The sequence below is a fragment of the Penicillium manginii genome, assembly GCF_028828005.1.
Source record: "Penicillium manginii strain IBT 31320 chromosome Unknown utg000005l:1.0-5665137.0:1.0-5668048.0, whole genome shotgun sequence".
NCBI lineage: Eukaryota > Fungi > Ascomycota > Eurotiomycetes > Eurotiales > Aspergillaceae > Penicillium > Penicillium manginii.
In genome coordinates this window covers 3,451,821-3,475,801 of record NW_026643106.1, presented here as the reverse complement: position 1 = coordinate 3,475,801, position 23,981 = coordinate 3,451,821, and the positions used below count along the sequence as shown (strand labels likewise).

Below are 23,981 nucleotides of genomic sequence, written 5' to 3'. Positions count from 1 at the left end.
CCATGACGCTGTGGTACTCGCTCGGGGTAGCGTTCTTCGCTGCCATCGGCACATTCCTCTTTGTATGTATTCACTATAGCATCGCCCGTTGTTATACCGGTTGTATTATACCATGCATACCTTGAAATATCAGCTGATCAAACTAGGGATTCGACACCGGGATCGCGACAACGAGTATGACCCCCCGAAACCGAAAATGCACCTTGAACCAATGATCCTAATGACGAATAGCAATCGCCCACCAAAGCTGGATCGATTATATGGCCCAGCCATCCAAGGGTCTGACCGGTGCCGTAGGTCTCATCCAACTTAATTCCACCTGGGCATTCGATTCGTCCCTGCTATCAACCCCCCCACTAACAAGCAAGCACAGGTTGTCGCAGTATACATCGCCGGCGAAGCCCTCGGTGCCCTAACCCAAACATTTATCGGCGATAAACTCGGCCGTATCCGCTTCATGCAGCTAATGTGCATAATCGTGACAATCGGCACCGTCATCCAAACCGCCTCTGTAAACATCGGCATGTTCCTCGCCGGCCGAGTTCTAGCCGGATACGCCGTGGGGTAAGCTATCCTATCCACACCAACCGCAGAAAGATCCGATCCGATCCGTTCACTGACACGATTGACAGCGGAATGGTCGCCACAGTCCCAATCTACCTAAGTGAGATCTCCGACCCACGCGTCCGTGGCCTAATCGGCGGAATTTCCGGCTGCGGCATCTCTTTCGGCACAATGATGTCGAACTGGGTCGGGTACGCGTGTAGTTACGCCCCCTACGGCCCAGTACAGTGGCGACTCCCGCTGGGCATCCAGATCCCCTGGGGCGTGATAATGTTCATCGGATTGTCGACCTTTATGCCGAACTCGCCGCGGCAGCTGATTCGTAGCGGCAAGGTCGAGGACGCGGCGAGGGAGTTTACCAGGATTCGCCGTGGTTTTGGTGAGGAGGAGGTTCAGCAGGAGTTTGCGCTTATGCAGGCACAGATTGAGTATGAGATGGAGAGGGAGATCACTTCTTATAAGGAGATCTTTAAACTTTATCGGTCTCGGGTTTTGGTGTATGTTTTTTTTTTTCAATCTTCTATGGCATCCCCACCCCCACCCGCACTCCGCGTTTCGTTATTTCCTCTTTGGGGAGGGAGGTTATGGGGCGTATTGGGGGTTCAGTGGGGGTGTTCTGTTGGAATTATGGCTAATTAGATTGCTCCACTAGGTCTATTGCCGTGCAAACGATGACGAGTTTGACGGGTGTGAACGTTATCCAGGTATGTTGGATTGAAAAGTCGAGATACAGGCAAATGGCATATCCGTACTAACATTTCACTGTATAGTATTATCAAAGTGAGCCAGCTCTCTCTTTCACCGGCTATAAGGGTCTCCAAGTCAAGATCCAGACTAACCGTTTCAGCAATCTTGTATAAATCGCTCGGCATCGGCTCCCACTCGATTCTCGCTCTCGCTGCCGCTTATGGAACGATAGCCTTTCTCTCCAACGCCCTAACGACAAAGTACCTGACAGATCAGTGGGGACGACGCAAGTACGTGAGCCGTTGGAACCGGAGCTTAACCTTTTCCTTTCCCTTCTCCCCTTCGATTCGCTTTGCCCTTCTCCACATGCTAACGTCACGCACCAGGATGATAATTACGGGTCTAGCCGGAATCGTGCTGATCGAGATCTATGCGGCTGTCATGCAGCGAGTGTTCCAGAACACGGATAACCGCGTCGGCAAGGGATTCGCTATCCTCGGCATCTATCTGTTCGTCGTGTGCTACTGTGAGTTTGACTTGGCTCCACTTAGAACCCTGGGAAGCAGAAGGAAGGGTGGGGATGGGAGGGGAATGCTAGCTGTGGATGATTGACTGACATGCCTGTGGCGCTTGCTTAGATGGTATGCTTAATAGTACGACATGGTTGTATGGAGCGGAGGTCTTGCCCATGGCCCTGCGGAGTAAAGTTATGGGGTTGGCGGCGGCATCGCACTTTATCGTCAACGTCGCAAGTGAGTTTACATTCCGATCAAGTCTATGTACATTCTACTCGAGACCTGCTGCTAATTTATTTATTTCTTTTAATTACAGTCACCGAAGCGGGCCCTAGTGCCTTTGCCAATATCCATGAGAACTATTACTACGTTTTTGTGGTTTGTTCGGCATTTTTCTTGGTGATCGCATACTTCTTCTTCCCGTATGTTCTGAACAAATGAGTTTCCTTCTTTCGCCCCAGGCACCCAAGGCATCAACATGGACCCCGCTAATGCGTTTTCCCAGGGAAACAAAACAAAAAACTCTTGAAGAAGTGGCTGCGGCATTCGGCGACCGTGTTATTGCCGCTGATGATAATGCCAAGCGGGCGTCAGGTGTCGGTGAAGCTCAACATGTTGAATCGGCTCGGGCGGCAGAGCCCTGAGCGTTTCCTCACCGATGTCGGTGATGAGGACGGGAGTATTGGGCACCTGCAGTTCTGTAGGAAATTACCATATTGAGCAAAACAAACGAGAAACGCAGAATGTGAATCTAGAATCCAGTACATGCTATGCGTCAAAGAGACTTCTTCCCAACTAGGAAGGAGTCGCATTAGGCCATGAAACGTAATATTGATTCAGCATGCACAATGATGCATGGAATCGAGGAAAATATGCAAAGAAACCTAAAAGTACAGTGGCGAAAAAACATAAACGCAGGTTTCATTTCAGCCACCTTGAACTAAGCCGATCGTAGCTCTTTTAGGAAGAGGTAGAAATGGCGCCCCTTGAATTGGACAGGTCCAATTTCGGAAGTGTCCCCCCCCCCGGGCATTGACTCGGGAAGATCGGAGACCGCCGCTAATTTGGGGCGCAGAGCCCTCACACATTCTAATGCAAAAGCTGCATTTTTATGCCACCATATTTATCCCTGTACATAGAGCATATTAGTACTCTCAGAAAATGATGAAGATTTATGCCCTATTTACAGCCACTTCGCGCTGTTTGGGTGACTACTTAGGTAATATTGAGTTCAGACTAGGGGCTCAATAGGAGTGTTGCTCCAGTGCGCTATTGGAGAAACCCACTGGCAGTCCCTAAATCACAATCATAACACACCATATATGAAATCTTTGTTGCGACGCTTTATTAAGAACTTCCAAGGTTGAATTTCAGGGAATTTTCAAGGTTCTGAAACCCTTGGAAATATTAGAGACAGATTGAGCTGAAGTAACTTGAAGAAATACAACCTACTTGTACCTCAAACAATTATGGAGGCTCTGCGTAGCTTGAGCCCCACTTAGATAGGGAATTGTGTAGTAGGTACTAGGTATCATGACCGGATAGGCAAATCTCACTGCTCATCAGAGTCTCATGATTTTAGTAAAGGGAAAAACACTCCCCAGCTGAATACAAGAGTAAGCAGGGTACTATCATTGAGTTGCAGTACAATTGTAGGCTATTAGTGCCTATTGACAATGAAGTCCATTCCTATCCATGTTTGTTTTCTTTGTTGAAAAGAAAAACAAATCCCCTAAAAGATTACCTCCCCCCTCCCTACCCTTTCCCCAATAGCTACTCAATGGCTGTCCCCTTCATTTCAATAACCACTTTGTATTCCTAGAACTAGACTCTCAAGGCGTGCAGTTCTGTCCCACAGCCTGAACAGACATGTCGATGACATTTCCAGACTCGGCGGTTATCTTTTGCTGTCCACCAGAGCAAGTGGAAGAAGAACCGCAGCACTGGTCCCTCACATCATCAATTGCATCGTTGATCTCGCTTCCGGTCAGAGACACGGCGGTGCTCGGGGCACGGTTGACAATACAGATCTGGGCTGTACCCTGGATCCAAATCAATGCCCGGTGCTGAGGAATCTGCTCATCGCCAAAATCGGCCCTATCAAAGATATTGTTAGTGATCTCTATGCTTATAGCTTCCTCATAGACGTACTGAACATTTGAGGTGTCGAATGAGCCTCCGCCACCACAAGATGCTGCGATAGCTGTCGCGGCAAGAGCAATCGCTGACAAGACGGCGAATTTGTAAGTCATGGTCGTAGTAAAAGGGATAGTAATGGTTGGATATTGGAGAATCAAATAATGAGCAAAGAAAGTTGATGCTTTGGTAGTATGAGTGTAGCGGTATGAGTGAAACAAAAAGCTCTGGAAGATAGTATGAAACTTGAAGGCTCAACAAGGAGCTTTTATACTTGATTGATTCCTAGTATTCTTTACTACGTTGAGCAACTATATCGTATCCATCTCTCAAATCAGAAACTGGTCGACAGTATTTCCAGATGCACAAAGTCCAGCTCCTTTCTGCTTCAGCCGCTTTTAAGGCTGCTGACAGCACTTTTGTTGTAGAATTAGGCCGGCATCATCCACCAATAACATTAGCTTCGGTACATTCAAGCATTGTCCTGACACATTTGTATATACTACCATTGGTCGGCGATCCTCTGGAATTATAGTAGGTACACCAGGCTCCAATGTAGTAGAAGTGCCACACTCGTATTGAAGTGCAGATTATACCAGGATCTTGTTGGGACACACCTTAGTCACTTAACCATCTCTTTCTCTCACACACTCACATGGCACACAGCACTCTCTCCCCCTTTCTCTAGCGTAGCAGCTTTAGTCAAAAATGTTCCTTAATTCACTCACTAAATTACCCTTTGAGAATCATACTCTTTAGTATTATAACGCTACATGCACCCCAGCCGGTGGCAGGGGTATGCTAACCCATACGAGCTGTTACATTCAGGGCTGACTGCATATCGATCAGGGTTCTCAGGTAACCAAGCATCACCAAGCATTTTTTGGTCTCACCTGCAGACACGTGGACCTATAAACTACGCTGGCCATGAAGATAAAAGGTGGAGATGAACACGTTCCTGACGAGTGGTCATTGTTATGGGGTGATGGAGTGGAGGGCGGTAGCGGTAGGCTTAGCTCCTCACCGCCTGTCAAGCCCATTCTGGAGGCAGTTTCGAGCACTCGAGGCAGATTCAGTCAAATTTAGCGCCGGACCCATCTTGAGGAGAGGGAAAATAACCCGGTTAACCTATGAGCATCGCTGAATTCAGCTTTATGCCATTTTATTGAAATTCAAACATAGACTACAGCACCACTTGACCAGAGCTATTGAAGGTTCCTTTACCTACCACCTGAAGAGATAATATTTTTACACACTGTGAAACAACACACACTTCGGAATCACGAAATTAGGCATGATGTCAATAAACAAATAGAATCACCTTTGAATAATCTGGATGGCTGTACGGAGTACGGAGTATTGCTGCGCCTCTAGCTGAGAATCAGCCACGTTTAGGCATAAACGTAATATTGATTCAGAACGCAGAACACTGCATGGCATTTAGCTAGAGGAGAATAGAATACACAAGTACGTGGCGACGGACGAAAGGAAGCACACAGACACACTGGCAGGCACACGCAGGTTTATTTCAGCCATCATGAGCCAAGTCGACCGTAGCTGATTTAGGAAAAGGTAGAATGGCTTCTTGGGCTGCCCAGATGGACTGGTCGAATTTCGGAAAGGAGGCCCACTGGTTTTGCTCGGGAAGATCGGAGATCTGATCTCAGGGCCTCTGATCCTCCTGAAACGTGATCGTCTGGGGAATTCCCAGACCGGAGACGCAGACACATGGGCAAGGAAGGTTAAAATGTTTGGTCGCTATTAATCATAGTGTTTTTTTTCCAATCAACTAGTCTCCTCCCCATCCGATGCAGGAGCCCATCCTTCCGAAAAACTCTACCACCACGCGTCTATTCCCCATGCTGGTGATCGTTAGTCTCGTATTCCGATTCTGTGGGTTGGAAAAATAGTCCGATCGGCGGGGACGCTACGCTATTCGCCATGCCTCACCCTCACCACTGCTGCACTGTCAATCTCTTCCCCGTCCCTCTCTAGTGCATTTTTGTATGCAGTCTGGAGTACGGAGTAAGTACGGAGGACGGAGTAAACACGGAGTCTTCCATACTCCCTGCAGCGATTTCATGCACTCCCAATTAACATAATTATTCCATAGAGAATCCTTGCCCTAGAATGTCAGACGTCGGCAAAGCGTCGGCTCTGCTTTCACCCCCTTCAAACTTTATCGCCAGGAACACGAGGCCCGAGCCCTCGCTAACGTCGATAGTTCGCACACATTCCGGGGGACAACCATGCCATGTGTGCAATGAGGATCCCTTGCTGATCGCAACGGACCAAGAGTCTAACTGCCGTCTATTGATCCGCAATGGAAGATCTTCGTGTCTTCTATGACAAAAAGAACAATTTTTTAAAAAGAGTCATGAGATGAAGTAGGTAATAAAATGAAAATGTAGTTACTCCGTACATGCACAGTTCACCAACATCACCGCCCGCGTGGGAGACCCAATAGGGTAGTCTGTTTTCATCCACCTACGTAGGTACAATTCCTACACAACCACAGTGGGGATACACTGATTCATGCACAAATAGATACTCTGTCGAGGTCCCCGTAAATACGAAGACTATGTGTAGGGGTACCGTTGGGTCATTCTCGATAGCTCCAGCCCCAGTTCCAGCCCTCAGCCCCAACCTTGAGCCAACAGAGTGGTTTCAAATCCCCAATGGGAAGGTGACGTCTCCGGGGGACTGGTAACTGTCAGAGTTTTCAACAGGAAACAGGGCTGCCTCGAGTGACATGCTTAATTATGGCTCAATTACGGAGTAGACGCAGGAATGTGGCTCCTGGAGGCGCTTGCCATCTATATCTAGTTTAGCGTGTATCCAAACTGCCATCGGAAGACAGTGAATCACAAACTAGGATGATCGACGCTTGGACCGCGGTGGCAAACCTTCTCGCACCAACCCCCAATCATTGAACAAAACAACAATATTGATTGTTGTAGTAATCACGGCATAAGCACATCAACGCGTGTTATGCCGTCTTGGCGGGCCTTTTCGGTCTCTACATCGTCCTCTAAGCCGACTTTGACTCCCGGCCATCCGAATTCAAGGGCCCGAGCGACTCCCTGCATTAACATCATCGGGTCAAGGGGGGGTGTGACGATGATCATATGCAAGGTGACACGATCGCCTTCTAAATTTTTACAGTTTTGCTGTTTCGGTTGGTTCTTCGGCAACTAGAAGCATGCCATGCCACCTGCTATCCCCATACTACCCTTACACCCACGCAGAAGGGGAGAAAAAAAAAGCAAATAATGATAAAATTATAAAAAAAAAAATAATCATAATAAAACCTTGATCCACAGACCCATCCGATGGGTCTTCTAGAAGCCTTCGATGCGCCCCACTCTTCGGGCGTTCCGCACTATTGCGAGTCTCCTAGTTTCACTTTGGAATGCTGTCACTCACTTCCGGTGCATTTTAGCTACTTTCGGATCTGAAGAAAGGGGCGGCGGTGCTTCAGCTCGTCCGGATAAACACTCGCCATGCTCACAGGGTTGCCTCCTGTCATTTAACTTGACCGCGAGTGTGGATTGGGCCAAGACGGTTTATACGAACGAGACATCACCTCCATTCTGTCCTCTTTAAAGATCTCGATTTCCCACCCCGCTCATCTGGAAAGTGGGTTTCATGATATTGTCTTGGTCCATCATCATCCTATATTTACATTGATCCATTTTTTCAGATCTATGGGCCCATCCTGCTAGAACGGAGAAGCGAATAACCAGAAGTGTCAAATCAAGACCCTGGTCCACCGAAGCGCCCCCATTGCCACGTTTATCTCCGTCCAAGGCCGGTGACATCGTGCCATGTCCACTTGAGAAAAACATTTTGCCTTTCACAGAAATCTTCATCCGGTGCGGAAGAAACATCCTTCCACTGGGTCGTTAGTGCTTGATCCACGGATTCAGTCATCATCTCATTTACGAACTACATCACTGTCTGAGCTTCCATGGCTTCATCATCCCGCTCCACCGGGAAGCGTCTCCCCATTAGCTGTCAAGCTTGCAGAACCCGGAAGATCCGCTGTTCTCGCGATGGAAGACCCTGCCAGACCTGTGTGCGAAGAGGTCTCGGCGCCGAGGACTGCATCTATCTCGGTCAACCCCGGCTATCAACAGAGCAAACGTCCACCACCGACCAAACAGTCCAGAACGAACTACTAGCCCGCATCAGAAACTTAGAAGGCATGCTTCAAAAACAGGTCAGCTCACAGGCTGGAACACCCACAGGTGGCGCCACTTCTCCGGTAGGAGGAGGTGCCCCCAGCGTCACGGGCTCATTTTCTGGGTCTGATGTCGGTGCTTTCGAACCGTGGGGTAGCACCATGCTCGGAAATATTGGAACTCTACAGACTTCACCTTCTGGCCATGTGCGGTATGTTCCAATGGCCTCGCAGTGGGAATCTGTCGTTGCGAAGAGCCCCGCCGCGGAGTGTTTGCGGAGTTCCGAGGCGGATATCGCGGACGATGACGATCTGCAGATCCCGCTAGCGAAGAATGGAAGTATCTCGCGTGCGGAGCTTCTTGCTCTTCTTCCCCCGAGTCGGTATTGTGATATTCTGAAAGAAGTTTATTTTCGTGTTTTCTCACCGGTAAGAACATAACTAGCGGTGAAGGAAAGTGCAAACGGAAAGTGTTTGGCTAACGTTGAACTTGACTAGGTCTTCCATATTCTTCATGACTTGACGTTTGAGGCGGAGTACCAGCAATTCTACCATGACCCAGGAAGTGTCTCGACATCATGGCTGGCCCTGATGTTCGCGATGCTCTCTATTGCCGTTAGCGCATTGGAGGATGATGATCCTCTTCTATCTGATCTTGGCCGCGAGAGAACGGTCAGCCGGAATATCAAAGTGCTTTCAGCACGGTATCGCTCTGCTGCTCTGCGATGCCTGGCGGCGGATGGAGTCATGACTCGTCATTCGATCAACTCCCTCCAAGCCTTGGTCTTGATCAGCTATGCACGTCTCCACCGTGGTCTACCCTTCTGGACACTATTGGGATTTACCCATCACGTCGCGATTTCTATGGGATGTCATATTGACCCAGAGAGATTTCCACTGGGTCCTATAGAGCGAGAAGAACGACGACGAGCCTGGGCCGGAATGATGATGTTATATACCATCCAAAATTCCTCCTTCGGAAGCCTGGATCAGTCGATGCTACCCCAAGATGTGAAGATGCCTATCGATGTCGACGACGTTGACCTCCTCACAGGCTCCGGTCTCTCATCAACCTCATCACCATCCCTCGCTCGCCCAACTCAAATGACCTACCTCCTCCTCTCCACTCGTCTCCACAAAATCTCCAACAAAATCTGTGAAACCATCTTCACTTACTCACAATCAAGGTTCAGCTCCTCCCAGCTCGAAGCCGAGCTCTTCTCCATCCGCGAAATCTGCGACGCACGCTATCAAGATAGCAACGGTAGCCTCGAGGCACTTCCGGTGCACCACCAAGCAAACCTCCACATTCTTCACAGCCACATCGATCAACTCTTCCTACTTCTTCTCCGGCCTACGCTTTGCCGCTTCTTGCAAGGCGAAGTCACGACCGAGACAATTACCGCGCGGGGGAAATGCATGACTATAGCCAAGAGATCACTATCCAATTTCCAAACCCTCTTGGAATCTCCACAGTTTGCAGCACCATATAAATGGTATACTAGCGGACTGGGCAGTTTCCATGCATTCCACGCCGCCGTGGTTCTAGCCATCGGCCTCATGAACCCAGAGAGCACGGCCGAATTCGACGAGACGAAGGAAATTCTCAGCAAAAATCTCGATCTATTTGCCTCATTGTCTGTGAGAAGTATCTTTTGCAGCAAGGCGGTCCCTATCGTACGACAGATTGTGTATGTTTCTTCCTGTCTCACTTCTCCCCCTTTGTAGGTTCCTAGGTATGAAATGGCTGCTAATGAAGTTTACAGTGAGGTTGCATCAAAACAATATACCGAGCTTCAGAAGCAGCAAGCTCAGACCGAAGCCCGGGTCCAGCCTCAGAATGCTATTCAATGTTCGACTCCGATCCCCTCTCAAACTCCTATCCACCACCCTCAAATGTTCACTACACTCCCGCCATCCCTTTCATCCATCGCGGTCTCTGACAACTACGCCTTCTCTCACGCACAATCTCTCTCTCCTGTCCCGACTGTTTCTTCCACCTGCAGCGATCCAACGATGCAATCAAGTTTTGGAGTCCATCTACACCCGCAGAACTGGCTTGCTCCTACTTCTGTTCCGTGGGACTCTCTGGGCTCTTCGGTTGGTCATTATGGGTTTGAGACTGATGTTACCATGTAGGGGACGTCGTCCTAGGGGGGTGTTTTCCTTGTTTCTTTTCTATTATTTCTCTCTTTCAAATTTCGGGAAAAGTCTTTCTGGCGCAGATACGGATATGGATATGGATATGGCCCGTGGGCATGGGTGGTGGCTTTGTGTTTCGAAGTTTGATGAGACCATGATGAATGAGTATTTTAATTATTTCTATCTCTTTAGAGAATATTTTCAGTGAAAGAAACACCAATTACTTGGCAATACTACTCAAGTACTCAATGTACTCCATACTCTATACTACTGTACTGTTGTACTTAACTAAACCCAGTGGAAGCCAGCTAAAGCCCGCCAAGACTGGTTAAGCCCTCCAGCCACACCCGCCAATCACGCCCGCAGGTCCAGTCACGCCTGCCGATCTCTTCTCTTCTTCTTTCCACTTCTTCTTCCTCTTCCTCTTCCCATCCACTTCCCTCATCTCTAAGCGAAGTCATCGTTACATGATCATCCGCTCTTGAAATTGCGTGCGCTTCACTCCGACAGAAAAACTTAATCTTGATAAACAAACAGACCGTGAAGACATGGAAGACCCCGGCTCAACACAAGTGCGGAGACGGAGACCACCACTTGACCCGCTAATAGCCCTGCGCGTGCAGGCCATGCGGTCGCTGATTTGAGTCGTCGATCATTCTACTTTTGATCACCACGGCCCACCTCGGCTTCCAGGGCTCCAGTCTAGTGGCTCTGCTTGGTCCGTCCCTTCACATCCCTTCACATCCAACCGGCCACTGCGTGTACCTTGTGCCTTCGGCACAACAGGGTACCTGTCAATCTACGCGAATCGCGCCATCCTCTCCATGGAATGAATATGCGTGACCCAATCGGGTGGTCTATATTTCCACCTGACCCATCATTAATGGATACTCTATCGGAGCTCCCATGCCTACCCCGCAGCACCGCAGGATGGTCGGAGCTGGCCTACACCGCAATCGAGCGAGACGATGATCAGGGAGGCTACACGTGGGATGTGATGGGATGGGAACAGGTACTGGCTTCGTCGGAGCGAAGACCGGTGTTGCACATGGTTTCCATCCGTGATAAGTATAAAAGTCGGAGGGTCTTCGAAACAACCTGCCCTCTCAAACGAACATCTTCCCATCCCAGGATCTCATCATGCACCCCAGTGCTCTTGTCGGTCTACTGGCCTTTGCAGCCGCTGCTGCTGCGGTGCCCAAGGGTGGTCGCTCCAATGCGCACTCTGAAAGCTCCATCAAGAACTTGAAGAACGTTATCAAGAATGTTGTTGTTCTGGAGCTGGAGAACCGCTCTCTAGATAACTTGCTTGGTGGCCAGACTATCAAGGGCCTTGAGAACCCTATCAACAATGGTCCCTTCTGCAACCCTTATAACTTGACCGATGCCTCTCAGGGCCAGGCTTGCAGTGCCGCTAAGGACTTCGATTCGATTCTCGATGACCCTGATCACTCGGTCACCGGCAACAACATTGAATTCTACGGCACTTTCAGCCCTAACAATGCAGACATTGCTAGTGGCAAGTTGATCCCAGGCCAGAAAGGCTTTGTGCACGAGCAGCTGCGCAGCCATGCCGGCGATCTTGCCAATAAAGACCTTGCCAAGCAGGTTCTCAACTATTATACCGAGGATGAGGTACCAGTCTTGACAAGCCTGGTCCAGAACTACCTTACCTTCAACCACTGGCACTCAGACCACCCTGGCGTAAGTCTTCTATCTTCTCTAAAGTGTCAAAAAATATTCAGGATCTCACCTTACCCACTCTAGCCCACAAACCCCAACCGCGCATATGTTCTCTCAGGAACCTCAGCCGGTCACGGCACAAACGATGCCGGATTCGACGCCGACACCCACAGCCTGACCCAGCGCACTATCTTCCAACAACTCTCCGAAACAGGCCACACCTGGAAGAACTACTACACAGACGCCGACACCGGCATGGTCGACCTGTGGTTCTTCGACTGGCCCTTCACCAGCGGCAACGACAAGCTCGCCGTCCCAATGAAGGACTTCTACTCCGACGCCGCAGCCGGCACCCTCCCCGAATTCAGCTTCCTCGACCCATCCTGCTGCGGCACCGGCACAAACTCCATGCACCCAACCGGCCTAATCTCCGACGGCGAGAAATTCATCAAAGAAGTCTACGACGCCCTCCGCGCTAGCCCCCAGTGGAACGAAACCCTCTTCATCCTAACATTCGACGAGACCGGTGGTTTCCACGACCACGTCCCCCCTCCTCTGGCCCCGCGCCCGGATAACCTCACCTACACCGAGACCGCGCCAGACGGCTCGAAGTACGAGTTCACTTTCAACCGACTGGGCGGCCGTATCCCCACTATCCTCATTTCTCCCTGGGTTGGAAAGGGCCTCGTTGAGCAGAAGGGAACTAACTCGGACGGCAAGACTGTGTCGTACTCTGCTTCGTCGATCCTCAGGACTCTCGGTTATCTTTGGGATTTCGACCCTTTTACACCCCGTGTTGGTGGTTCTGCTTCTTTCGATCACTTGATTCGCTCTTCTAAGCGTGATGATACCCCGACGGCTCTGCCTGCGCCTAAGGCTTTCAAGAGGAAGGCTTAGACTACTGGGTTGGTTGGTGGTGGTGTGATGGTTCGATAATGAATAATTATAGACTTTGAATGAAAATTTCATGAATAATGGTCTTTGGTCCTTAAACAAGGGCTTACAACCTGAGACATGTAGCCAGGTAGATGAGGTCGAAGAGTTGCAGTTGCATGAGAAGACAGAAAGACCATTTTCTGTCAAATTCAATGAGAATCATCCATAGAGTCCAAGATTGGAACTTCGATTATTGGCAGTCTGCATGTAAGCTTGCCTGGATGAAGAAAAAGAAAAGCCGACTTATTAGTATTGGTAGACTATAGAGCTTTATAAGATACAGTACTGGAAATGAAGGCTTTCTTTTGTATTCAAGCTACCAAAAGCTATGGAATAATATCGTCAATTTCAGCAGGGGAAGAAAGACCATTTATCCTAACAATCGACTTGCAATCAAACGTCGGAAGCCTAGTTAGTAGTATCGGGCTCGAACAATTTCATAACTCATGTTATTTATCATCACCTCGAAAATCAAGGATGCACTTTGAGGCGTCAGAACCATATCAAATTTGATGCGATAGTACTCAACCCCGCGAGAATTGCTGCGTTTTTCGAATAATTCCTTTGGGATCTTGTTCAAGTCCGACAGTGTGGCTCAGACATATTTGTTGACTACAATATTTCGCAGGCACTATTCACGACACCGCTGAATAGTGACCCAACATTGTTTCTGAAGGCGTCTGTGATGACCAGTCCTGATAATGGGCACTTCGAATTCGAGGAAACTCCCAATTGTGTAGTTCACTAGTGGATGCATGAACTGAATTTCCAAATCTGCTGATAGATTCAGGATCTGTCGGATGTGCCTAGCTCTATACTCTTGATGCACCACGAAATATCCCTAGAACCTCACGTACGAGGTATCGAACTGGCCTTTTCGACTCGTGCTCTCAGGCTCCATGCTTTTGGACCCTGGGAATAAAGTTGAGTTGGTTTTTTTCCTACTCTATCTTCGAAGACCCACGAAGCCAGTCTGCTAGCCTTGATGAAATAACACTAGCTCGAAAATTCATTGCCAAATTTATTTCTCCTGCGGCCTGTAGTATTTCAATCTTCGAAGAATAGATAACAGCCAAATGAATAAATACACTTGACACTGGCATGCTTTGAGTTTCACGTCGTGAGTTCTCAAGTCTACGTCATATTATCTAGCAGTAGACATCTATACATTGAAGTTCTAACGACTCATCCTGGACAGTCACTAGTATTTTAGTGAAAATAAGCACTAAGACTGATTTAGATTATAACTTTAATTCCATGCGCTAAAAACCTCCTCATTCTCGTATTGAGCACGCACCAGCACACGACCCCTTGACAAAAAGGGCAACTTATGATGGGCATCCCCTCGAGGCAGACTCAAGGATCTTGGAAATCATAGCTGTATTCCCCATTCCCCATTCCCAATGGAAGCCATGTCATTTAAACTCGCCCCTTCTCATTTTCTGTTAGCATCTGTACTCTTTGCGATCTGGTGGATCTACGTCCGCCTTTCCCCAGCAACAGTTATGGCATCTTCATCATCGAACCGCACCGACCCCCACATTCTAGGCAACGCATATCGCGACAAAGGCCTATTAGATGAGGCCGAACAGATGTATACCCAGGCCTTAGCGGAAAGGGAGGCAAGACTAGGACCAGAACACGCCTCAACCATCGACACCGTCAACAACCTAGGTGTCATCTACAGCAGAAAGGGCAGACTCGACGAGGCAGAGCAAATGTACACCAGAGCTCTAGCGAGAAGAGAAAAAGATCTCAGGCGCAGAGCACACAGCAACTCTCGACACAGTCAATAACCTTGCGATCGTCTACTGTCTACAAGGAAAAGTAAACAAGTCCGAAAAGATCTTCATGCGAGTTCTATCCGGGCGAGAGAAACACCTCGGAGAAAACCACGCGGCAACCATCGACACGCTCAACAATCTAGGAAACCTCTACATTGCACAAAAAGAACTCAAAAAAGGGGAGGATATGTATCTCCAGGTCCTGGCCAGAAAAGAGGCACTGGTCGGAGCAAACGACGACATCGCAGCTCTCAATACCGCCAACAATCTTGGCAATCTGTATTATTCACAGTCGGAACTCGACAAGGCGGAGCAGATGTACACGCGAGCGCTAGCGGGGAGTGAAAAGACGTTAGGAAAGGGTCATCCCTCAACCGTGGAAACTCTCAATAGTCTCGGAAAGCTGCATAATGTGCAGAGAAACTTGGGCATGTCGGAACGGATGTATCTGCGGGCGCTGGATGGGGCTGCGAAGGATTTGGGTCCGGATCACCCCTCGACGTCAGAGACGGTTACCAATCTTATGGACTTATATTGTGCTAATGGCAGGATGGACATGGCTCGACAGTTACAGGAGAGATGGCTTCGTATGTGATATTTGAATATAGCATCAGCTTAGTAGCTGAAAATCCGCCTCGGTCACTTTGGAAATTGGAAATGGGCCCTCTTTGTATCATGATTAATGGCATACTGAATTTCAACTGCAACATACCATTGACACGTATTCAAGTTCAATGCTGCGCCAGCTACCTAGGTATTGCTGCAGATATCTTCCTGCGGTCTGCTTGTGCGGCTGCGGCTCTGATTTTAATGCGGTATCTTATGTCCGATACGCTGAGGGGGTCCTTCTAGATCGCTTATCACTACTGATATAGGCGTAGCAGTGCTGTTACAGTAATATTCGAGTTCAGTTATACCACCACACTCTTACGGCTTGATTCCCGGAAAATAAGTCCGAAACAAGCTAACCTTCTTTAGGTCACCGCTTCATAATCTCGGCAGAACCGTCATCGTAATGATCTTACACTCTTGCTGAGTCATCGTTATAGTACCGTAATAGTACATAGAACCATCTAGAATTGCATAGGTAGATCTGGCAATCTGGCAAGATCGCCCTCTAGTTTCCTTTTCCCCGCCAGCCTCGCTTCGCCTCTTTCCCTCAAATGCAGTGCAACATTTATCAACCACCAGTCATAATTATAATTTAGGACGCTGTGCTTATGCCGTAGACGGCTAGACCTGGTAGGGAAATATGTTTCACTGCTTCTGTGGATTAAGCTCTTGCCATCGCCAGTCTTATTTGTTACTAGCTTGCACCAGAAAATGGTATCCCAGCAGAGCTAACATCCCTTTCCAAGGATTGTGACTACATTTAGGAGATAAGCTAATACAATGTCGACGATTTATCTCAGTTCGTGGACCACGAACCATGGGAACCAAACTTGGATTATGTACTAACTCCTGGCCTCTATGGTAGCCCTTGCGCCTCACTTTCTGCCTTGAGCCCCTCTCTATCTCGAATCGAGCTCGCGAGTACCCTGATCTACGTGCTCTCAAATTTTTACTATTATCTATGTGGTAAGACAGAAAAGACTACGACGAGGACCCGCTAACTTATATCCACTATCATATCGAGTGGCGAGTGACAGTCAATAATATAGAGGTGTCAACAGATATAGAGAAAGATATTGTTTTAGCGCCTAGTATCTTTTAGCAGCTATTATTAGAGAAAAAGCTAGAAGAAACTTTACGACAAAAGGCTTCCTGTTATCACCGGTTGAGACCTGATAATACTATCATTGTTGTATTAACTAGCGATCGTACCAAACACAAACTAATAAAGTAATTCGAAGATACTAATATGAATTAGACTACTATTAAGAAACAGCTTCTAATATAGTTAAAAATCTTCTCCTACAATAAGGAGCTTACACTAAAGATTAGCTTCAACTACATAAATAATCGCTTTTCCCCAGCTGTTGGTCAAAAGGGAGATAAAAGGGAGACAAAAGGGGAAAAACATCTACCATACAGAGAATACTTCACAAACAAGATATACAACTTCATTCGGAGGAGGGTACTTCTAGTAAGAAACCAATCTAGAACAGTATTTATAGATTGATACAGTGCGACTTGTCGACGTGCCAGCATGGACCTTATTGTTAGGTGGTCCCAATAGGAAAGAAGCATTACCCACTCAAAGCCTATCACATCAAATATCTGATAACCTACGTTAAAGAGGGCGGGATTTTAGAGAGTCACAAAGACATACCTAAAGCTATACACGACGAATTATACAGGGAAGAGCAACAGAGGCTGGAGAAAGACAAGCGCAAAGGAGGTCAGGCCATTGGAACCGGAGCGTCATATCCTCCTATTAACATTCTTAATGTTCTACCCTCCCAGTCCTCTCCCTATAGCTTGAATATTTCGGCTCCCCAGCCGGCGGATGACTTGACGTCTATGAGCCGTCTCGACATTCCTAGGCCCAGAGACGCAGCTGTGAAGGAATATGGTGAGTAGCAGGTGTCAAATGTTGACAATGACACCCTGAAAACCTCATTTCGACAAATGTACAACGTGATGCTCGAGAACGGTCTTGATCTTGAGTAAGTGTACAAAGACCAAGACCCAAAATTCTTCATTGAGAAAGGAGTCAAAATAGGGATCGCTCGACGTTTCGTAGATGATATTGGGAAGTGGGTTAAGAACGTGAAGAACGCGATTAGTTTTTACGAACCTCTTTAGTCTTTGCAGACGTTGACGAGTGCGTCCTGGCGTTATCTGGCATTATGTTGAGGACTGTTTGTATCGAGTAACGTGGCTTCCGCGGGAAATCACTATTAGTTGCATTAAAGATAATTGCACACAAGTTTTTTGAAGTCGCCAGTTTAATATAAATCTAGACATTCAAGACATAGATGTTGGGAATCATGATGGTATTGTTTAACCATGAAACGTGATTACACTATATGCTTGTATTCAATTCCGCATCACAATAAAAATATCTTCCCTCTCGTTCAACACACAAAAAATCTAACCGCAATGGAGAGAGGAAAGAATCAAGGGTCTCTACTGTACCTCCTGCGAAAGAGAATGCGCGAGAGTACTGCTCGCTTGGATCGATGGCCAGCTACAGATTCTCGTACTGATATTCCTGTGGACGTTTTAACATTTTTTGTCATTTTGTATTCCAACTGCTGATTTAGCAAGCTTGTTTGGATGAAGAGTCAACCACTCGAGCCACTCGACGCCAGTTGTTGAGGGTAGATATTGAAAAGAGTGTGTATGGATGGTCAGGACCCAATTGTTGGCTGCGGAGTCGAGCACACTCATCCATCATCTGTAAGGCAACTTTGTCCTGACCCGAGGACTTTACGATCAACGCAAGGTTGTTCATACTCGTCAGAGTGTCAGGATGCTCCAGTCCGAGCACTCGCCTGCGGGTCTCTATCACCTGCACCTGCAGCTCTTTAGCTTCCTTCCATCGTCCTTGATCCCGGTAGGTCAATGCTAGGTTGTTCATACTCGTCAGAGTGTGAGGATGCTCCAACCCGAGCACTCGCTTGCGGGTCTCCATTACCTGCACCTGTAGCTCTTCAGCTTCCTTCAATCGCCCTTGATTCCGGTAGGTCGATGCTTGGTTGCCCATACTCTTCAGAGTGTCAGGATGCTCTAACCCGAGCACTCGCTTGTGGGTCTCCATTACCTGCACCTGCAGCTCTTCAGCTTCCTTCCATCGTCCTTGATCCCGGTAGGTCAATGCTAGGTTGTTCATACTCGTCAGAGTGTGAGGATGCTCCAACCCGAGCACTCGCTTACGGGTCTCCATTACCTGCACCTGTAGCTCTTCAGCTTCCTTCAATCGCCCTTGATTCCGGTAGGTCAATGCTAGGTTGCCCATACTCGTCAGAGTGTCAGGATGCTCCAACCCGAGCACTCGCTTGCGGGTCTCCATCACCTGCACCTGCAGCTCTTCTGCCTTCTTCCATTGACCGCCAAGCCTATAGGCTGACCCGAGAATATTGGAACTGGAAAGTGTCTCCTCACTTTCCGGACCCAATAAATCTTTCCTTACGTTGGTAGCTTTCTTTACCATTCTCTCGCTGTTGATGAAATCTCCTCTGCTCCGTGCGAACGACGCCGCGTTATGAAGCAGTGATGCCCATTTACGTAGCGAAGCTTCTGTATAGGGCCGCTGCGCGACTGCGCACTGCACATGAGCAAATAGCAGTTGGCACTCTGTCCAGTTCTTGAATATTCCTGTTGGAAAATTGCTGTCAAGCCGTCGAATGAAGTGTTCCTTCCAGCTCTCGAGTTGGGCGTGAGCCTTAAGCCATTCCTGAATCGCGAGTTGGACTAGTCGGTGCATCTCAAAGTTTTTGCCATCTGTATTGACAGATACCATCGAGTAGTCTCTCAGCATGCATATATCGTCCTCGAACTTTTCAATCTCGTCATGTCCGCTTGCGCTCTCTGTATCACCTGCGTCGCTCTCATCACTCTTGCTATTCGAATATTTTGTCTCTGTCTCACTTCGGAGCAAGGTATCAGGAATCCCTTGTCTATCAAAGAAGCTCATAAGGGACAATAAATCAGTTGCCGATGGCCTCTTCCTTCGAATATGATCAAAAGATATTTGCCATGTGACAAGGATACAGCTCTTGGCTTCAGGGTCTCTGCGAAGATGTCCCTCCTCATAATCAAGAAGACTGGTCTTCTGGCGATCGCTCTTCCGAAACCTTTCTAGATATCGTTTTACTGACTCCCTTGGTGCCCTTTGCTTGATGTATGCCGCTGCTTACACAATTGCAAGAGGCATAAAGTCCAATGCCGTACTTAGCTGTATCACATCCTCTCTATTAACTTGCTCACTGAGCTTTTTCTCGAAGAGCGATATTGCATGGCTTTCATCCATCGCTTTAACTGGAATAATGTCATAATGTTCCACGATTCTTAATACCACACTTTTACTTCGACTTGTTATGATGATAGATCCATTCAAGCTCCGAGAGAAATATGACCAGATTGATCTTCCTGGTTTATCACTCTGGCCGCTCTCAAGGCTGTCTGGGTCGACCGAGGTACTTGTGTGGAGGAATTCACCGTCGTCGAGATTATCAAGAATGAGAACCCATCGCCTCGTTTTCGCATCATTCAACCAGCTATATAGGAGTTTGAATATGTTTGCTTTAGGGTTCTGCCGGCCAGGTATCTTGGCTCGGTCAACAATTTCCTGACAACTCTGCTCGAAACGCGATGCATTGCTCGCATGAATCCAGAAAACCCATGTTGCGGGCGATTGGTCTCGAATTCGGTGGCAATACTCGATAGCTAGTTGCGATTTTCTTCTAAGCTGTCAGCGATAGAAACCCTGTTAGCCGTTATAAACTCACCCCACGCCACCTAGACCAGTCAGCGCTATCCGAGCACCTGGTGCAGACCCTTTTTCATATATCTGATCGAGGAGCGTCCCACGATCAACGAAGTCGGGGTCGCGACGGAACGGGATGATCAATAAAGGGGCTGGTGGAGTTTCCGGTCGTTCTAGGCCAAACAGCGGTTATCAGTCAACGTAGCCTGGTTAATAAAGGGCCTTGTGAAACCTACCCGGGGGAAGATAGATCGATCCGTTATTGATCCCCACCTGGTTCCCCGAGTTGTCATTCCCAAATGTTACAGAATTCATAATCAAGATGTCAAACACTCACTGGTTAGGATATTGGGCAGAGCAAAGATCCCAACCTCAGGCTGTCCTCAGCCCCACTATCAGGTGACCTTCCCGGCGCTAAAATTTGCCAGGTGTATAGTTATGTCAAAGCAGTCGGCGGGCGTTTTGCATGACCAATCAGGGGATGGAAACTTGGTTGACAGTGATGAAAAGTCTGTATTTCTGAATACTGTTTACCATACAATTTATAGGGGTTCGTGCATAATTTAGTGCAATACGTCCATCCTGGTAACCCATTGTTCTGCCACGTCCTACCGCGGTGGGCCATTCCAAGCACATATCGCCGATATTGCTGACAAGTTACTTCTATCTTTAGAACCCTCTTCAACTAGGTCAAAATGCGGCCCGTAAACAAACTAGATATTGACGGCAAAATGGACGGCGTTCTCTTGTGGTAGCGGGGTTGATGAGATGGCTACTATCCGCTTATATGACACATACATATATAAACACAGAGTTTCGGTGGTTAACTACCGAAAACTTCGATTTTCAACCCTGCATGACGAAAATGACCCTGGGCGCTCTCTTCTTTTGCACCGACCACATTGATGCACCACTCAAGAAAGACGTCAAATCCTTGCTCAGGGTCTTCTTCGTAATGACTTCAGTTACGTCTTATAAAGCCCTTGAGCTCAGCAAAAAACTCTTCGATTGGATTGAGATCGGGCGAATAAGGTAGAAGATAAACCAATTTCACTCCAGCGTCCGCACACATATGTGCAATCTGCTCTGAATGATGGAATGATGCGTTGTCCATCACGAGGACAGATTTAGGTGCTGGCCATCTGCCGCAATGCTAGAGGAGTTGGGCTATAAAATCTCCGAAAACGTCGGCGTCCGTAGAGCCGCGGAATATACGCGAAAGAACAATTCAATCCTGGGCATACGCAGGTAGTATCTGATATCGCTGATCGCGACGGAACTGTGTTACTTGTAAAGGAGCCTGGCTAAGAGCTGCCCAACCAGTGCGCCTAAATCCCACCCATTTTTTACATCCGGATTCATCAACATACACTAGATGATACGATTGAAAATCGGACAGATTGTGTAGGTAGTAGTCTCTCAGGTCCGCGTTTTGCTCTTTTGCGCGCTGCCGCGCTGCCTTTTTAGACCAACCCGTCGCTACAAGGGCTCTTCTAATGCTGGAGGTTGTAATCATAGTTTGAAACTCATCCCACAGAAAAACCGCCATCTCGTCGAGGTAGAGACCAGGCTTCTCAGAAAGGTGGTCGCAAAGAGCTTTTATCATCAGCGGCGTCACAGTTAGTTTTCGGCCGATCCGGGTTTGGGGGGCATAGATAGTTCCAGATTGGCGTAAGTTTCTGCGAATATTAATGATCGTAAGCTTAGTACATTCAGCTTCTTCAGCCATCTGAGACGTAGTAAAAGACTGGGTCTCTATCATATCACGGATCATATGAAGTTTCTAAGCAGAGAGCCTTGGAGCCATGTCGTTGAATGGGATACTGATATCTCGTTGAAAACAAACGAGTGACGTGAGGGGAAGTTTGGCTCCATCGGTTGGGGGGCACAGGTAGCATGCGTATAGCACTTTCGTGTAAAATACGTTCTATGGGGTCTTACTACTGTATTGTAAGATACACCAACTAGTCTAGAAAGCGGTCTGTAAAGCGGGGCCTCCAAGGGCTATCCTATCAGGACTCACCGCCTCCAGTTTGATTTTCCGGGAATCAAGTCATAAGTGTGAAGGTATTACTGAATTCGAATATCACTGTAATTCCCATTTTCTCTACATTATACAGATACGATGCCGCGACCCGGGCAAAGTCGATGTTTGCGCTGGCGAATGAGAGGTCACACCTGCCTACCAACAAAGAAATGGCCATGATTATCAGGATCACCCGGGCAAATCCTCTAAGACATATGTACTAGTTCATGAAGAGACTTCATACGGGATATGAGCGAGTATCTAAACTACTTTACCCTCCTGGAGAGCTTGTTTTATTGAGCCCAAGGCCTTGACAGCTATAAAGACTGCGGATAGCCTCGATCTCGGATATAGGACGGGGCTATTACTCCACACATCAGCAAGAGAGGCGGAGGATAGGTAACAACAATAGTTTCAAAATTTTTTCAAAAAAATTCAGTTTCAAGCTTTTGGCGTACCAAGGTTCCACACTTATTCCATTGGTAGTTTCTTATTTTCCTCTTGCGAGATGCCAGATGTGACACCGGCTCACCTGGGCATGCACAACGAATGGGAAATATACATTGCTTCGTGCATCAAAGCGGTAATGGGAACTCTTTGAGTTTCACGCCGTGCTTACGGATGTATTGAACGAGTCATCGATGAGAATGTTGACCTGAGCATCCAATGGCGCATGATTGAATACGAAAAGTAAGTTATCTTTACATATGTACGGAGGGTCGGCTGCCTTTCCAATTCAAAGTTTGGGTTTGGCTTTATGATAGTGTCTCTCTCCATACAAAGACAGGCTGAGAATCGACAATGGCCAATCGGGCATAACTGACGGCTGGGGCGTGGGAAGTCGATTTGTTACTTGCCCGACCGTGGGATAATGGCTCCAGAAGATCCTCCCACTATCGAGATGGGTTTAATTTGACTTGTGCACTTTCTTTCCGTTTCAAAGTTCAAATACCAGTCAGAATGCGTACTTTTTATTCAAGGAGCCTAAAGTGGGACGAGACAAGGGAAGTCGGGCTGCTCTTTGTGGGCGGTATTGGACGTTTCATACCTGGTACCAACCCTGGTCTACGATATTGCTCGCACGCGGGATAAATGGGAAACTGAACCCCGAAAAAAAAAAGGAAGGGGTTCAACTTCATATAAATGTTGGGTATGGATTCCATACTCCGTGCTACGATCTCAGTTTTGGGACATTGGGGGAGGGGGTTGAGAGATTGACGTCAGCTGGGGCCATCAAGATTTCGAACTGGCCTGCGCTGCCGTGCCTCGTATTACTCGTGTACGCATCAACAAGACTTGAGGAGGCAAGAAGAGCCGCGTGTGCCACACTCGGGGTTAGAGCCCCATCATGGTGCATAAGGCTGGAAAGAATGGAGACCAGAGAGAGACTCGGGTATTCTAGCCTTTCCACAGTTTTCTAGCGTTGAGACTGTGCAGAGACAACCGCTCGGCTGTGCTGAAGACCGCAGCTGATCGATGGATGTATGGAAATCGTGTATTATGGCGTATATGGGTGTATTGTGGTCATTAATCAAGGCCCTGGTCTGTTTGTCATCCATAATGCCCCGCGCCTGACGTCATTTGGTGCAACAAGTCGCCCAGGGACATGGAGGGACAGGGCTGGACAACTTGATTGCTAACCGGCCGAAGCGGTTGTATAGCGGCAGATATCCGCCCCTGTGTGTGACCTGGCCGAGGCAGGACACGGAAGGAGGTGTAAGGGGGGGTGTCGCAGCGTTTCAACCTTTTGAACTTTTCAAACTTTTCCAACCCGATGTTCCGACCGAGGATTGTGGCCAAGCAGGGCCAAGGTCAGTTGGGGGGAGAGGCGCAGTGCAACGCCCTGTTTTGTTGCAGGTTGTGCCCGGCTTGCAGCAGGTTCTATAAGGCGATCGAGTCAAAGTCCATCCACATCCACATGTACTCCATATGTAATACATTGATGTATATG

The 23,981-nt window shown here is 48.0% G+C and overlaps 5 protein-coding genes across 5 annotated transcripts; 4 read left to right on the top strand and 1 right to left on the bottom strand.

Annotated features, from left to right (window-relative positions):
- Nucleotides 1–2: 2 nt before the first annotated feature.
- Nucleotides 3–2,410, top strand: hxt8 (uncharacterized protein; the record flags this gene model as incomplete). Its single annotated transcript, XM_057104319.1, has 12 exons — nt 3–62; nt 147–174; nt 232–293; nt 374–564; nt 633–1,061; nt 1,217–1,268; nt 1,335–1,344; nt 1,412–1,541; nt 1,638–1,777; nt 1,890–2,003; nt 2,083–2,188; nt 2,272–2,410. 12 exons carry the CDS (start codon nt 3–5, stop codon nt 2,408–2,410), a joined length of 1,461 nt encoding a protein of 486 aa, XP_056959276.1.
- Nucleotides 2,411–3,598: 1,188 nt separating this feature from the next.
- On the bottom strand, nt 3,599–4,018 carry N7533_007668 (uncharacterized protein; the record flags this gene model as incomplete). Its single annotated transcript, XM_057104318.1, has 1 exon — nt 3,599–4,018. The coding sequence occupies one exon, from the start codon at nt 4,016–4,018 to the stop codon at nt 3,599–3,601; it is 420 nt and encodes a 139-aa protein (XP_056959275.1).
- Nucleotides 4,019–7,872: 3,854 nt separating this feature from the next.
- Nucleotides 7,873–10,224, top strand: N7533_007667 (Zn(II)2Cys6 transcription factor; the record flags this gene model as incomplete). Its single annotated transcript, XM_057104317.1, has 3 exons — nt 7,873–8,514; nt 8,584–9,776; nt 9,852–10,224. 3 exons carry the CDS (start codon nt 7,873–7,875, stop codon nt 10,222–10,224), a joined length of 2,208 nt encoding a protein of 735 aa, XP_056959274.1.
- A 1,143-nt stretch (nt 10,225–11,367) lies between these two features.
- N7533_007666 (uncharacterized protein) lies at nt 11,368–12,807 on the top strand (the record flags this gene model as incomplete). Its single annotated transcript, XM_057104316.1, has 2 exons — nt 11,368–11,931; nt 11,995–12,807. The coding sequence occupies 2 exons, from the start codon at nt 11,368–11,370 to the stop codon at nt 12,805–12,807; spliced, it is 1,377 nt and encodes a 458-aa protein (XP_056959273.1).
- Nucleotides 12,808–14,249: 1,442 nt separating this feature from the next.
- On the top strand, nt 14,250–15,225 carry N7533_007665 (uncharacterized protein; the record flags this gene model as incomplete). The annotated part of the gene is made up of 2 exons (XM_057104315.1): nt 14,250–14,522; nt 14,584–15,225. The coding sequence occupies 2 exons, from the start codon at nt 14,250–14,252 to the stop codon at nt 15,223–15,225; spliced, it is 915 nt and encodes a 304-aa protein (XP_056959272.1).
- Between the last annotated feature and the right edge of the window lie 8,756 nt (nt 15,226–23,981).